Source organism: Bufo gargarizans, chromosome 1 (assembly GCF_014858855.1).
Source record: "Bufo gargarizans isolate SCDJY-AF-19 chromosome 1, ASM1485885v1, whole genome shotgun sequence".
NCBI classification, from domain to species: Eukaryota; Metazoa; Chordata; class Amphibia; order Anura; family Bufonidae; genus Bufo; species Bufo gargarizans.
Genome location: NC_058080.1, coordinates 458560098 through 458576953, shown reverse-complemented (window position 1 = coordinate 458576953; position 16856 = coordinate 458560098). Strand labels below are relative to the sequence as shown.

Below are 16856 nucleotides of genomic sequence, written 5' to 3'. Positions count from 1 at the left end.
GGAGAATCGCGTATACAGAGAGCTCCATCGCGAACACTCAGGTGTGAACCCAGCGTGAGCCATATAGAGCAGAAATAATACAACACAAAGTGTCCAAATGCTGAATAACCAGAAAATAAACATACATTTAGTGTCTATATACACACACACTTGCAGTACACACGATTATATGTAGTTACTGTGTATATAAGCCTAAACATTCAATACATACATGTGTTTATAAGCCTATGACTACTTAGACTCCTATACGCTCACTAAATACATGTAGTTATTATAAACGTGCATACACATGTGCATGCTCACTAACACCTATGTATGCACACTACACACATGGGAACACACATGCAAAAACACCTTCAAATATCATATTAAGGACATTTTAATTATGACTCATGCACATGACTTTTGCAGAACGGAACGTCCTGCCCTCTATAGAATAATCCTATCCATGTCCGTAAAACAAATAAGACTAGGACATGTTATTTTTTTGTTGTTGCGAGTACAGCAGAACGGACATACGGGTGCAGACAGCACCGCATGTTTTTCGGCCCCAATAAAGTGAATGGGTCTGCATCCGACCTGCAATAAATGTGGATCGGATGCGGAATAAAAATAGGTTTGTTTGTACGAGCCCTTAGGCCTCATGCACACAGACGTGCGGCAATTACGTGCATTGAGGACCGCAATTTGCTGTCCCCAATGCACGGGCAACACCTGTGCGGCGGGTGGGACGAATCGAGACCCATTCAACTTTAATAGGTCCGTGATCCGTCCGCACCGTAAAAAAATAGAACATGTTCTATTGTTTTGTGGTGCGGAGGCACGGACAGAAACACCATGGAAGTGAATGGGTCTGCATCTGCCCGTGTACTGCGGCCGGTGCCCGTGTACTGTGGACCCGCTGTATGCGGGCTGCAATAAGGCCACAGCCGGGCAATGCCCGTGTGCATGAGGCCTAAATAGAATGGAGTCCTGCATTGTAACGTATAGCAATAGCTGGACTGGAGAGCAGTTAGGATACTACCACATGGTGCGATGGTGATATAGTTGCGTTGCGTACGAGCCTCAGCGGGTTCGAATTAACTAATTAGGACAGCACTATTTAGTCTGCAGTGTTAATTGCAGCAGCGTTTTGCAGGTGCTGCACGGCCATTAACAGTTAATTGGAGCCCTCTGTGGCTCATACAGCTGCTCGGTACTCTGTACTACATCTGCACCCGCGCTGTGGGATCAAACCCTAACAGGAAGGAAGGAGCCAGTCCAACTGTGCACAACACAAACAGCACATTCATTTTAAAGCGATAATTCCATCAGAAAGGGATGTTTTTAAAAATGCATTATTCATAGAAACAATTTTCAAGAATTTTTGGCTGTTTTCCTTTTTGGCGGTAATATACCATTGGAAATTAAGTACAAATAGTCTCCTTCTGTATCAGTCAAGACCTCCTATTCACATAGATAATACAGCACATTGTCAGTTTACTGGTGGTGATCCGCAGTGTAATCCTCATGATAGTGGTAGATGCAGTATGACAGCTATATTGTCCTCTTGATAAGCTTAGACAGAGATGTCCACAGAAGAGCACTGCACTTATCAGTGCTATGCGTGATGCTCTAGTTGAGTCACTACAGGAGGGGCACTCTCTGATGATATCCTACTGAAATAGTTACGTGGGGCTGTAAGCCAGGTTAAAAGTCCAAATAAAGAGGAAGTTAAAGAGACAAGACAGGAAGTAGAAAACATGGCAAAAACATATTCACCTGTTTTGTAAAAAATAAAAAAAATTACATTGATTGGTTACATATTGATTAAAAATAGGTTTTGATGAACATGTTCCTTTAACAACCATTGTGTAATGTTTTATTTCCTCTATGGTGGCACTGTAGGGAAATTTGCAGTTGGTTTTCCCAACTAATTACATGGGGGGGGGGGGGGCCTAGCAGTATGCACCCTGTAATCAGCTTATCATCTGGAGACTCCTAACAAAAAGGGATTGTCCAAAGCAGACAACCACGTTAAAGGGCTTGTCTCCTTAAGACAACTTTCCCCCTATCCACAGTGGTTGGACCCCACTAATCACTTGAACTGGGACACATGCTCCCCATTTTTATATAGCGGCAGACATGCATGTGTGTCCACCACTCCATTAAGGTTTGTGGGGCTGCATGTCCACCACTGCATTAAACTCTCTACTACAGCCCCATAGAGCACCTTTCAAATTGAATAGCATGGGTCCCTGTTCTCATGATTGGCGTGGGCCCCAGCAGATGAGATACTCTGGATAGGGGACACGTTGGATAAGGGATAAGGTGGTTTAATGGCACCCCTTTAAGGTTCTCACTTTTTAAATGAAACTGTATAACTATCTGTTTCTCTATCCATACATTCTTGGATTCATTATGTTTCATGTGTACTACAACTTTCTAGGTGTCATTCGTCATGTAGGTGATGCTTTGAAAGACCATGCATCCAAATCAAGAGGCAAGATCTGCACAATTGGTATTGCCCCCTGGGGAATAGTAGAAAACCAAGAGGACCTTATTGGCAAAGATGTAAGTAGACGGTACATAGGTTGCTCAATGTAAAGATGGAGGCTCAATGTCTGCTAGCCCAAAAGTCCTATGCCTATGTGTTGGCAATAGTTATTTCACTGGGTGTGAACTACCAATAACATCTAATATGGTTTATTAATGGAATGTTATCTTGAAGTGCTGGGGTCTTGGGTTCGAATGTGATCAAGAGAACATCTACATGGAATTTATATGTTCTCCCTGTATTTGTGTGGGTTTCCTCTGGGCATCCCTGTTTCCTTCTACACTCCAAAGATACACTGATAATTTGGATTGTGAGCCCGCATGTGGACAGGGAATGATGTGAGTAATGACAATACAGCTCCAAGGCATGTGTTGGAGCTATATAAATAAATTATACAATGCAATGGGCAGGTGTACAGTTTAGGCTACGTTCACATCTGTGTCAGCGTTTCCATTAGAAGCCTCTGTTACAGATTCTGTCAAAAACACTAGACAAATTAGAGTAACATGTGGTGCTATTTTGTCCAGCAAAATAACAGACACCATATTAGACACCAGACGAAGTCCATTATAGTTAATGAGGTCCGTCAGGTGGCATTGGCGTCCATCCTATGATGGATCTGGACTGCCATTTTCCAAACCGTAAAGCAGAATGTTAATGTCTAAATAGCTAACTAAACTGCAGCATTAAAGATAACCTTCATCTGCAGTATTTCTGACTTGACATAAATAATATAAATATGATTTAGTAACAGAACACAGATATCATGAAATAATCCTTCTGGGAAGGTTCATGCTGTTTTAAGGGTACTTTCACACTTGCGTTGTGAAGATCCGGCAGGCAGTTCCGTTGCTGGAACTCCCTGCCGGATCCGGAAATCTATGTGCAAACGGATAGCATTTGTAGACGGATCCGGATCCTTCTAACAAATGCATTGTAACACCCGATCCGTCTCTCCGGTGTCATCCGGAAAAACGGATCCGGTATTTTATTTTTTGCATTTTTAAAGGTCTGCGCATGTGCATTAATGCATTTCAATGGAAAATAATGCAAGTGTTCTGGAATTTTGGACGGAGTATATTCTCTGTCCAAAAACCGTACAGTGACTGAACTAAGGACATCCTGATGCATACTGAATGGATTGCTCTCCATTCAGAATGCGTTAGGATAAAACTGATAAATAAAACTTTTTTTCCAGTATTGAGCCCCCAGGACGGAACTCACATACCGGTAAACTTTAATGCAAGTGTGAAAGTACCCTAACCATGGTTTATTGTGCCGTACATAATGCTAATTATTATTTTGTGTATGCGTTCGGAAAAGAAAATAGGCCTTTTGAAAATATTAAACCCATGGATCTCTAATAATAATGTATGTTATAATCTGTACCATACATAAAAAACAAGAGAAATAATTAGATAGAACGTACACTTGCACAACAGCAGGCCTGTCGCTACCCAACAGGCAAAACAAGCAATTGCTTGGGGCCCCGGGCTGGTTGGGGCCCCAAGCTAGCCCGGGGCCAAGCAGAGCTGAGTAACTCAGAAGATCCGATGGTATATTCTAACCCCCAGGTGTTCCCATGGTGACGGGGACGCTTGCCTGGGGGTTAGAATATACAGGGCCACGCCGCTCACAGCAGTATATTTATAAACTAATCAGTAACTACTTTAACTTTAATCATTGCTCATCGCTGAGCTCTTTACTTGGATTATTTGGATATCTTACTTTGTCTTAGCTCCGGTAACAGCAGGCAGTGCGGGGGGCGGCGCTCACTCACTGACCGACGTCACGCGCCTGCTCCTCCTGCTAGGCGGCGCAGGCGCGTGACGTCAGTGAGTGAGCGCCGCCTGCACTGCCTGCTGTTACCGGAGCTAAGACAAAGTAAGATATCCAAATAATCCAAGTAAAGAGCTCAGCGATGAGCAATGATTAAAGTTAAAGTAGTTACTGATTAGTTTATAAATATACTGCTGTGAGCGTCGGGGAGGGGGATCTGTGGATGGCACTGTAGGAAGATCGGTGGATGGCAGTGCCATCCACAGATCCCCCCTCCACTAAACAGTGCCATCCACAGATCTCCCTGTAAACAGTGCCATCCACAGATCCCCCCTAAACAGTGCCATCCACAGATCCCCCTCCCCTAAACAGTGCCATCATGGCACTGTTTAGGGGAGGGGGATCTGTGGAAGGCACTGTTTAGGGGGGATCTGTGGATGGCACTGTTTAGGGGAGGAGGGATCTGTGGATGGCACTGTTTAGGGGAGGAGGGATCTGTGGATGGCACTGTTTAGGGGGGAGATCTGTGGATGGCACTGTTTAGGGGGATCTGTGGATGGCACTGTTTAGGGGAGGGGGATCTGTGGATGGCACTGTTCAAATTTCATGCACATTAAATGCAACAGCAGTATTTGCACTGTAAACCTCCTTTTTTATTTATATAAAGTGTGGGTGAACTTAAACTGTATGGCTATACTGTGGTTCCTGTAGGCTTTGCGTGCGTAAGGTGTGGAGGGGGGGGGGGGGGGCCTCCATGTCTATTTTGCTTGGGGCCCCCAAATTCCTTCAAACGGCCCTGCACAACAGTTATTCATCCCCTGGTGCAATGCAAAATACATGTACAGTATGTACAAATTAACATAAATCTGAAATGTAATATATTTTCTGAAATTGTCCTGTAACAACATGGACATAAGGGATCCAGTGCTTCTGAAACCTACTGATAAGGTGACCCAGGAACAACTAGGGAGGCAGTTTTGAGTAGTCATTTGTCGACTGGTGTTGCTACATGGGCTTTTCTCTAAAGCACTACAATAACACCTCAGTCCTTATTTTAGTGATAGTCTAGACTTAGTAGAAAAGTGTACACAAATGAAATGGGATTTTTAAGTTTGGAGTGGACTGCGACCATTATAAAAAGCTCATCTTTAAACTATGTGGAGTAGATGCACCTTGTCCACAATTTTAGGGGGTTGCTTTAACTGCAGTTCCCTCATATCTTATCATTAGGCACACAGATTTGTCCACATTTACCATTGCTCAAATTTGGTTAGGGACAATTTTTCAGGAAACCAATTCAATATAATATTGTGACATGCTAGCAAAACTCTTGACAGGCTGCAGTACACAACACAACCAGCCACACATATAGGATAGACATCTCATGGCACAGTAGCACTAAACCATGTATTTTTTTAAAAGCTGATCATCTTGAGTCACACATCTTGGGATACAGTATGTTGAATCAAGAGGAGAGGTAAGCACAGATATACCAATATAGCTCAGAGAAATCAATGTCCTGAGCCACATACACTGAAACATTCTGATGAGAATCCGAATTCCTTGACTCTTGTTTCTCTTACTATTTGGGATATTTTTAAAAGATCCTGTATTAGAATATTGTATGTCAGTGACCTCCGAACTGTGGCTTTACAGCTTTTACAAAACTACTGTACATGTGGATGAGAGTTGTAGTTTTGCAAAAGCTGAAGAGCCACAGGTTGGAGACTGTTGTTTTATGTCATACTAGATGGAATCTAAACTATTTACTACTTTTAGCTTTTCTGCCAATTACTAGAAATTGTAGATTTATTGTATTTTATAGTATTGTGTTCATATTTATCTAAACTATTTACTTTTAAGATGACCATATATGTAAAGATTTTGCACCAGTCTGATGGGCATTCCAGTGTTATTTGAGAACGGTCACTTGTTGGGTAGGAGGCATACACATATAGATTCTGAAAGCTACAGAATAACATATAATTGTTAATATTTTATTTTGCATTTAATCCTTTAGGTGGTTCGGCCCTATCAGACTATGTCTAATCCCATGAGCAAATTAACGGTATTAAACAGTATGCACTCACATTTTATTCTGGCTGACAATGGGACAACTGGCAAGTATGGTGCAGAAGTCAAGTTACGACGACAATTAGAAAAACATATCTCGCTCCAGAAAATTAATACAAGTAAGTAATTTTCAGTCTATATTATACCTAATATCTCATGGGGAAATATATATATTTTCCCACAGACTAGATCTTCATATTAGATGACAAATCTTACCTGGGAGAGACTTGTGACTTATAATAAATCCTATGACAATTTGTAATGTGGAACTTCGTTGCTTAGTTAGCACAGATACCAATTCAATTTTCAAGAATGTACTGAGGAAGTTCTTTAGAAACAATTTTGAAAAAAGCCGCTCCCCTCTAAGGGGTTCAGACCAGCCAACACTCCATCCTTAGGACACAAGGACCCAGTGTCCTCCCATCTAGTGACTCCCATCCTTTACCGTACTTTAAAAAGATACATGGTTGCATGGACCTCAGTCCCTGATCCTGCCTTCATTGCTAATGTTGAGGTACCTTTTGAGAAGGGGACCTTTGTTAATGACCACTCAGTATGGCACATAGTGCCACATAGTGCTGTCAGTAAATAACCATGTGTCAGAACACACAGGGCACATGTTTTAAATGTTTTACACCACATGGAGTAAAAAAGTCACAAATTATGAAGCATAACCATATTTACACAATCATTAGCAACCTTTCACTTCTCGCAACACTTTTGAGAAGTGGAGCTCCCGCAGTCCGACAGACTTATGACAAATTTATGCAGCTTTTATTATGTATTACTACTTTTTTTAAAAAGGCATTTGGAAAAAAAAAAAGATTTTCCTTACATGGCCATATTCTGACACCATTTTGGGGTACATACAAATTTTTGATAACTCATTATAGCAGATGGGCAGGAGTGCTCCCAGCCACTCCCCCAAATGTACATGGCAAGCAACAAAGTTAGATACCTCGGTGGAGCCTAGCATATCCCGTATTGTCATTGAGTCCAACAGGAACTTGTGGTGTCCATTGTGTGACACATCTGGCACTGCTTCATGGCTTCCATTTTACCCCTTCCTGACATCCGCCGCACATATATAACAGATGTCAGATCTTCAAAGAGGGCACATTTTTTTCCACTACTGCCCCATTAGCAATATGTTTGCGGCATCCAAATATAACGGATGAAATATTAAATGGTGCCATTATAAAGTACAACTTATCAAACAAAAAAGTAGCTTTCATACAGCCATGTGACGAGGGGAAAAAGTTAGGACTTTTGAAGGACAAAAAATGAACATGGCTGCATCAGGAAGGGGTTACAAGAGAAACCAGGACACAGATGTGAACAGAACATAACAGATGTCCTCAACACTTAATGAGTGACATATATTACTATATCGTCAGAGATTTCAGCCTAGCAGCTAAAAGCATGTGAACCTGGCAATAATGACAAGAATACTTTTGATTATTCAAAATGGAACACAACCCACTTCTGCAGAAAAGGCCCAAATATAAGCTCTGTGATTTGTCTCTGACCTCATTCTATTCATTCTCTATTAATTTCGTGCCCAAAGATTGAATAAGGTATAATCATACCTGTATCTTTGAGCCCATCAACACTAGAGCTTCTGTAGAAGCGTACTAAAAAAAGGAGTCATTAATTCTCCTTCAGCTGAGCTGCAGGATGTAGTATAAGAATTTGAATACATGGATTGCTTTTAAACATTGTTAGTTCTAGAGATTTTTTTCCCCCACTTGGACATTTCCTTTTACCAGGACCTATTCTAGGGCAACCAGTGGTTTACTTACCTAAAATAGGTTGTCCATCTTTTGATATGACCTATGTTTTGGATAGGTCATCGATATCAGATCAATAGAGGTCCGATACACGACATCCCGACCAATCACCTGTTTGAAGCAGCTACTGGAAACATAACAGTGGGTGGAGTCTCTGTCCACTATGTAGTGGCCATGTTGGCCTACTGCAACTTAACTCCTATTTTAGGCTTCCTTCACATCTCCATTTGTGGATCCGGCACAGAGCAGCCTGCCGAATTTCACAGATCCAGTATTGCCTGATCCTCTGCTTCACCACCGGATCCCCATTGATTGCAATAGGGTCCGGTAGTGATCCGGACATTTTCGGTAAAAATTCTGGGTTTCGGACGGATATAAACAGCTGCATGCAATGGTTTTCTCTGGCTGAAACTCAGCATTTTCAGATCACCGCTGGACCCCATTGCAGTCAATAGGGATCCGGCAGGCTGCTTTGTGCTGAAACAGCCTTCTGGATGCACAAACTGAGATGTGAACGAGGCCTAAGTGAACGGAACAGGACTACAATACTCAGATCAGCCACTATGAAAAATATGACATTCTGAGTATGAACATTGTGCAGAGCGCTGTAAATATTGAGGAGGCTTCACCATCGCAGCTGATTGGCAAGGAGGGAGACAGTCCGACCTCATCGATCTAATATTGATGGCCTGTCCTGAGGATAGGCCATCGATATTAGAAAGCTGGATAACTGCTTTATATTTATAGGCTATAAACGTTATACAGGTCCTTCTAAAAAAATTAGCATATTGTGATAAAGTTCATTATTTTCTATAATGTACTGATAAACATTAGACTTTCATATATTTTAGATTCATTACACACCAACTGAAGTAGTTCAAGCCTTTTATTGTTTTAATATTGATGATTTTGGCATACAGCTCATGAAAACCCCAAATTCCTATCTAAAAAAATTTGCATATTTCATCCGACCAATAAAAGAAAAGTGTTTTTAATACAAAAAAGTCAACCTTCAAATAATTATGTTCAGTTATGCACTCAATACTTGGTCGGGAATCCTTTTGCAGAAATGACTGCTTCAATGCGGCGTGGCATGGAGGCAATCAGCCTGTGGCACTGCTGAGGTGTTATGGAGGCCCAGGATGCTTCGATAGCGGCCTTAAGCTCATCCAGAGTGTTGGGTCTTGCGTCTCTCAACTTTCTCTTCCCAATATCCCACAGATTCTCTATGGGGTTCAGGTCAGGAGAGTTGGCAGGCCAATTGAGCACAGTAATACCATGGTCAGTAAACCATTTACCAGTGGTTTTGGCACTGTGAGCAGGTGCCAGGTCGCGCTGAAAAATGAAATCTTCATCTCCATAAAGCTTTTCAGCAGATGGAAGCATGAAGTGCTCCAAAATCTCCTGATAGCTAGCTGCATTGACCCTGCCCTTGATAAAACACAGTGGACCAACACCAGCAGCTGACATGGCACCCCAGACCATCACTGACTGTGGGTACTTGACACTGGACTTCAGGCATTTTGGCATTTCCCTCTCCCCAGTCTTCCTCCAGACTCTGGCACCTTGATTTCCAAATGACATGCAAAATTTGCTTTCATCCGAAAAAAGTACTTTGGACCACTGAGCAACAGTCCAGTGCTGCTTCTCTGTAGCCCAGGTCAGGCGCTTCTGCCGCTGTTTCTGGGGAATGCGGCACCTGTAGCCCATTTCCTGCACACGCCTGTACACGGTGGCTCTGGATGTTTCTACTCCAGACTCAGTCCACTGCTTCCGCAGGTCCCCCAAGGTCTGGAATCGGTTCTTCTCCACAATCTTCCTCAGGGTCCGGTCGCCTCTTCTCGTTGTGCAGCGTTTTCTGCCACACTTTTTCCTTCCCACAGACTTCCCACTGAGGTGCCTTGATACAGCACTCTGGGAACAGCCTATTCGTTCAGAAATTTCTTTCTGTGTCTTACCCTCTTGCTTGAGGGTGTCAATGATGGCCTTCTGGACAGCAGTCAGGTCGGCAGTCTTACCCATGATTGCGGTTTTGAGTAATGAACCAGGCTGGGAGTTTTTAAAAGCCTCAGGAATCTTTTGCAGGTGTTTAGAGTTAATTAGTTGATTCAGATGATTAGGTTAATAGCTCGTTTAGAGAACCTTTTCATGATATGCTAATTTTTTTAGATAGGAATTTGGGGTTTTCATGAGCTGTATGCCAAAATCATCAATATTAAAACAATAAAAGGCTTGAACTACTTCAGTTGTGTGTAATGAATCTAAAATATATGAAAGTCTATTGTTTATCAGTACATTACAGAAAATAATGAACTTTATCACTGTATATACGTTAATAAAGCAGACTGAAAGTTCACAAGAAAAATCTTCTCTATCACTGTTACACAATTCCTGTCTGTATCTAAACAAACCATTAGAAATGTCTGCACTCCCTTGAAGCAGAAACTGGTGAATGGCCGATAAAAAGAGGGTATGCAAATGAGCTCTTAGCAAGCTCTGCCTCTAATGCTAGTAGGTGTAAGGCAGCTATCCTGTAAGTCAATGTTCAACCTTTTAAATAGGCCTTGAGCCACGACTTGGATAATAATTAAGCCAGCATCTCATCTGCAGACAGTTGTTTCAGGGTGATTCCCCCTCACCAGTGCAGAGAGTACTGGCTTAACTGGGTGAGAGGCCTAGGTCAGTATTTGGGGGGAAACTATATCTCCTTATGGGGGGGGGCGCCTTATAACTACATCTGGTAGTATTAGAGGTAGAGCTTGCTAAGAGCTCATTTGCATAGCCTCTTTCCAGAATTCAGAGAAGCATTGCCTGGCCTATAAGACTCCTGAGGCCTTTTTAGGCTACTTTCACACTAGAGTTTTTTCCTGGATCCGGCAACTGATAATACAACCATCTGCATCTATTATGAACAGATCCAAGACGGATCCGTTATGTACTCCATTGAAAGTCAAAGAGGGACAGATCAGTTTTCTATTGTGTCAGAGAAAACAGATCTGTTCCCATCGACGTGCATTGTGGGTCATGATGGATCCGTCTTGCTCCGCATGCCATGATGGAAAGAAAAGTACAACATGTTGCGGTTTGCTCTCCGGTATGAGAATGCAACCAAATGGAACGGAATACATTTTGGAGCACTCCGTTCTGTTCAGTTACGTTTTGTCCCCATTGACAATGAATGGGGACAAAACGGAAGCGTTTTTTTCCGGTATTGAAACCCTATGATGGATCTCAATACCGGAAAATAGAAACGCTAGTGTGAAAGTAGCCTAAGGCACTCTCCCATAAGGAGATATTGTACTCATCAAATACTGACCTAGTTAAACCAGTACTCCATGCTTTGCACTGATGAGGGGCAATCACCCTGAAACAGCTGTCTGCAGATGAGATGCTGGCTTATTTAATATTCAAATAATTTCTCAAGGCCTTTTAAAAGATTGAACATTGACTTATAGGATAGCTGTCTTACATCTGGTGGCACTAGAGGCAGAGCTTGTTAGGAGCTCATTTGCATACCCTCTTTACAGAATTCCAGAGGAGCATTGTCTGTTCAATAAGAAAGCATTTTTTATTAGCTTTTCCTCATAATGCACATATGTCATACTATGTTAAAACCAGTATACAGCAATGAATTCTCATTCCCTTGCCAAGCAGTATAAAATGACTGATTTTCATATTAATGATGGCTGTTTCCATTTGTTATCCAAGTCTTGAATAAATTTGATTTCATATTTTAATAAATATTTATAGTTAATAATAATGTAAGAAATAAAAGCTCTTTTCTGGGGCTAAATCGCTTAGATTATTATTCTTCAGCAGGGTTTACCAGTTGACTGAATAAATGTTTTCAGATTATTCCTACTGTACATGGGACTCGATAGAGAAAGCTTACTACTTTCATATGGGTGGCATCCAACACCTGCAAAAGCATGGACAGAAGTATAACTCATCACATTAAAATAGGGAAATTGTTAAGTGGGTGAGCGAATTTAATGATTGAAATGATACTTTCATCTAGCAAGGATGGCACTAAGAATACAGGTAAGTGTGGGTCTCACTAATAAATAGGCCTTATGCACACGACTGAATTGTATAATGAAGATCGGATGCAGACCCATTTATTATAATAGAGCCGCAAAAGATGCTGACAGCACATTGTGTGCTGCTGTTTGCTTCCATATGTTCGTTCCGCGGACCCGCAAAAAAGGATAGTACATGTGATTTTCTTGTATGTTTTGCGGACAAGGATAGGACATTTCTACAGGATGGCGTGGAACTACTGCACCCATCCAGCGGCACGATCAAATTTGCCGTAAACATCTAAGAGCCTAAGTAGGCCCACCAGTTAGATGCGTTTGAGTGTACCTGACCCCCTCCTCAGTAGCATAGACAAACTTAAAGGGGATATCCCATGAATAATAAAAAAAAATTGAAAATCAGACATAATATAGTCCATGACAATACCTTTCTAACAAAGCTAGAACCAGCCCTGTACCTCACATGGATCTAGAGATCTACCCATTCATTGTTCTATTAGATTTATATCAAGCTCACTGCTCAAGGGGAGTGTCTTTTCTGCTGCAGCTCAGGGGGCGTGTCTCAGCTCTCCCTATCACAGCTCAGGAGGGAGTTGAAAGATGAAACTGAGCATGTGCGGCCTTCTTAATAAGCCGGTCAAATAAATAAGAAATTAAGTGGCACTATACAGATACATTTTATTGAATAACTCAGTAGCAATACAACATTTTTATTATATGCAATTATAAAAGTATTCAGATCCATGTGCTGGTTCGAAAACTGTATAATATTTTTCGTGGGACAACCCCTTTAACTTTATTTATTATCTATTTAATTAAAAGTGGAATTTAGTTCACCATTGCATTTGACTAACTATCAATTAGCATTCCCCTGGTGCTATCACATAACTATATAAGTGGTGTATGGTTCTTTGTGTGTGTACACATATTTTAACATTTGTATCATATTATTTTACTTATATTTTATTTGCCACTGGTTTATAATAAACGTCATTTGTAATCACCTGGAGTGCCAACGGTGCTATTTTATATTTGCTTAATAACTAACTGTAAAAAATCATGTTACCATTTAAAAACAGTAAGGCCTCTTTCACACAGGGAGATTTCCGCTATGGTGCAATGCGTGAGGTGAACGCATTGCACCCGCACTGAATCCGGACCCATTCATTTCCATGGGGCTTTGCAGATGAGCAGTGATTTTCACGCATCACTTGTGCGTTGAGTGAAAATCGCAGCATGCTCTATTTTGTGCATTTTTCACGCAACGCAGACCCCATAGAAGCGAATGGGGCTGCGTGAAAATCGCAAGCATCCGCAAGCAAATGCGGATGCGGTGTGATTTTCACGCATAGTTGCTAGGAGATGATCGGGATGGGGACCCGATCATTATTATTTTCCCTTATAACATGGTTATAAGGGAAAATATTAGCATTCTTAATACAGAATGCTTATTAAAATAGGGATGGAGGGGTTAAAAAAAAATAAAAAATGTTTTAACTCACCTTAATCCACTTGTTCGCACAGCCCGGCTTCTCTTCTTTCTTCTTCTTTGCTGTGCAGAAGGAAAAGGACCTGTGGTGACGTCACTGCGTTCATCACATGGTCCGTCACATTATCCATGATGAATCATGTGATTGACCATGTGATGATTGCAGTGATGTCATCAAAGGTCCTTTACCCAGGTCCTGAAGAAAGAAGAAAGAAGAGAAGTCAGGCTGCGCGAACAAGTGGATTAAGGTGAGTTAAATTATTATTATTTTATTATTTTAACCCCTCCGGCCCTATTTTACTATCCATTCTGTATTAAGAATGCTATTATTTTCCCTTATAACCATGTTATAAGGGAAAATAATACAATCTACACAACACCTAACCCAAACCCGAACTTCTGTGAAGAAGTTCGGGTTTGGGTACAAAACATGACGATTTTTCTCACGCACGTGCAAAACGCATTAAAATGGTTTGCACTCACGCTGAAAAATCGCGCATTTTCCCGCGACGTACCCGCATCTTATCCAGCCCAAATCCATGACGCCCGTGTGAAAGAGGCCTACGAGAAAAATTTCCATGCCCTGCCCTCTAATTTTGAAAGGTGCTGGGAAAGTGGATGTGGTGAGCTGTGTTAATTAGGTGCACTCAGATATATCACAAGGACTTTTTTTTTTAAGTTGTAAAAATAGTTCCAATCTCACTCCAGTGTCGGGCATCAAAAAACCGGAGTAACATCTCTAGACAAAAGTTTAAAGATGCACCAAATTTAACTAAGAATTTGGCGCAAGGTATGCCAACCGAGACATAAACTGATGTCAAATATTACCCTCATTATAAGGGCTCATGCAAACAACAGAGCTGTGTGCACAGATCCTCTATGGCAGGTGCCCAGAATGTATAGCTCCCTAGTATGGACCAGTCTCCATGCACTGCTGTACCAGCTTCATTGGGTGCCATATGTACAGAGATATTTTCTTCTAGAGGCAATGGAACTTGCGGAGATTATCTCCATACATACAGAGCATTATGCAATTTTTTTTTTTCAACTTATAAGGTATCTGACAAAAAAGACATCTGTGTGAATATGGAGGCATACAGAGGAAAGATAGCGATACTATATACCTAAAGTATATGGCAGCCATATTACTGCTCTATATTTCATGAGCCCTTAAAAAATCTTCTTGTGTCAGCATTCCATTTCACGTACACAGCAAATGCAAGTAGTCTCCCGATTGCTTTGCAATAAGGTACTGCCATATGGTGTCTCTTAATTGTACATAGATTAGCATCCATAATATAGAATCTGATGATGGACCATGGTGCAGATTGATACAGAATCTAGCAGAAAACAACTCTCTATGCCTGTGTATAACATCAAAGGCATACAGAAGTAGAGAAGGGCCACAAATGGGTTCCATATTCCGGCTCCATACTGCTTAATAGTTGAATGAAATATATTTGTGCATGGGGACTAAAAGGGAGACTACGCTGAGGCAGGATGTACGGTAAGGGAAATCCTTGACATTTTCTGTATATGCAACCTACACTATGTATGGTCTTACAAGGCAATGCAAATCAGCCATGTTACCAACACTGGTATCCATTTGGTAATTGTGATAATTTGATTGGTTGCTGTGGTCAACAAAGACAATTTTTCTCTATGAGACAGTTTGAAAAAGTAGGCTTGATATACAGCATTTAAAGGGGTTGTCCAAGTTATATTTATTGATGACCTATCCTCAGGATAGGTCATCAATATCAGATCGGCCGGGGTCGACACCCGGCACCCCCTCCAATCAGCTGTTTGAAGAGGAGACTCGCACGGTGTCAGCGCTGCCTCCTCTTCACTGTTTACCTTCTAGCCGTTGCATCTGCAGTGGTGAGCAGGTGCAATTACACCCAAGCCTTCCCATTCATTTCAATAGGAAGGCTTGGGTGTAATTACACCTGCTCACCACTGCAGATGCAACGGCTAGAAGGTAAACAGTGAAGAGGAGGCAGCGCTGACACCGTGCACGCCTTCTCTTCAAACAGCTGATCGGAGGGGGTGCCGGGTGTCGACCCCGGCCGATCTGATATTGATGACCTATCCTGAGGATAGGTCATTAGGTCATCAATAAATATAACTTGGACAACCCCTTTAATTACAGTAGTCAGATTTTCTCATCAATACATAAATTATTATTAAGGCTATTTTCAGACTAACACTAAGGATCCAGAAGGCTGTGTCCTGCCGGATCCCTCTGGATTCCAGCATTGCCGGATGCACAGAGGTTTTCTTCCGGCCGACTCTCTGCCTATTTACCGGGTTGCGTCCAGTTCTCTGCTGGTCCCCATTATAGGTATTGAGGCCAGACGGAGACATTCAAGCTTCTGGCAATGCAGTGAGATACGGCAAGCTGTTCCCTGCCGCAACAGCCTGCCAGATCCCTAGAGCCAGTATGAAAGTAGCCTAAGGGAATGACAAGCATGTAAATAAAGGATAGTTATGTCACTGCAGGATGCTCAAAGGGGTTGTCCACTTTTTTATGTTAATGACCTATCCTCGGGATAGTTTATCAATATCAGATCTGCCGGGGACCAACTCCCGGCACCCCCGCAGATCAACTGTCTGAAAAGAATGCAGCACTCCTACACTTCCCTTCACTGATTACCTCCTCACCATCGCAACTACAATAGTACGCGGATGTAAATACACTTCCGTCGTCCCATTGAGGGTACTTAGGTCTCGGTCCCACCTCTGGGACCTATTCCTATTTCCAGAATGGGACCACCAATCTGACATTCACACCTTGCATCTTTGACAACCCAGTGATAAATGGATTGGTTAAGAGGCATCCCTCCCTAGAAAAGTCAATTTATATTTTGAGAGGCCTTCCCCAGTAATAGCTAGATAGGAGACATATTGCACATTTAGGAAATACATTGAAAACGTGAAACAGAACAGAACTGCAAATGTTAAGCCAAATACGTTATTGCACATAGAGATGTTTCCTCTCTTCTTTTAACTGTATATTACAATCGGACATTATTAGGCTTGCAAATGTTTGACATGGCGGAAGAGAATTCATCAGCACTTGTCACGTTATAGCTTTAATTGGGTCAATCATGGAAGTGATTTGCGGTGGCATTCAGAAGCAACAGAACATG

The 16856-nt window shown here is 41.8% G+C and overlaps 1 protein-coding gene across 1 annotated transcript in view; it reads left to right on the top strand.

The window, feature by feature from the left end:
- Positions 1 to 16856, top strand: part of TRPM3 (transient receptor potential cation channel subfamily M member 3) — a 532037-nt gene that overhangs the window by 255815 nt on the left and 259366 nt on the right. The window contains exons 5-6 of the mRNA XM_044287287.1: positions 2429 to 2553; positions 6336 to 6507. Of these exons, the coding sequence (XP_044143222.1) occupies positions 2429 to 2553; positions 6336 to 6507 (297 nt within the window). The remainder of the gene's footprint in view (positions 1 to 2428; positions 2554 to 6335; positions 6508 to 16856) is intronic.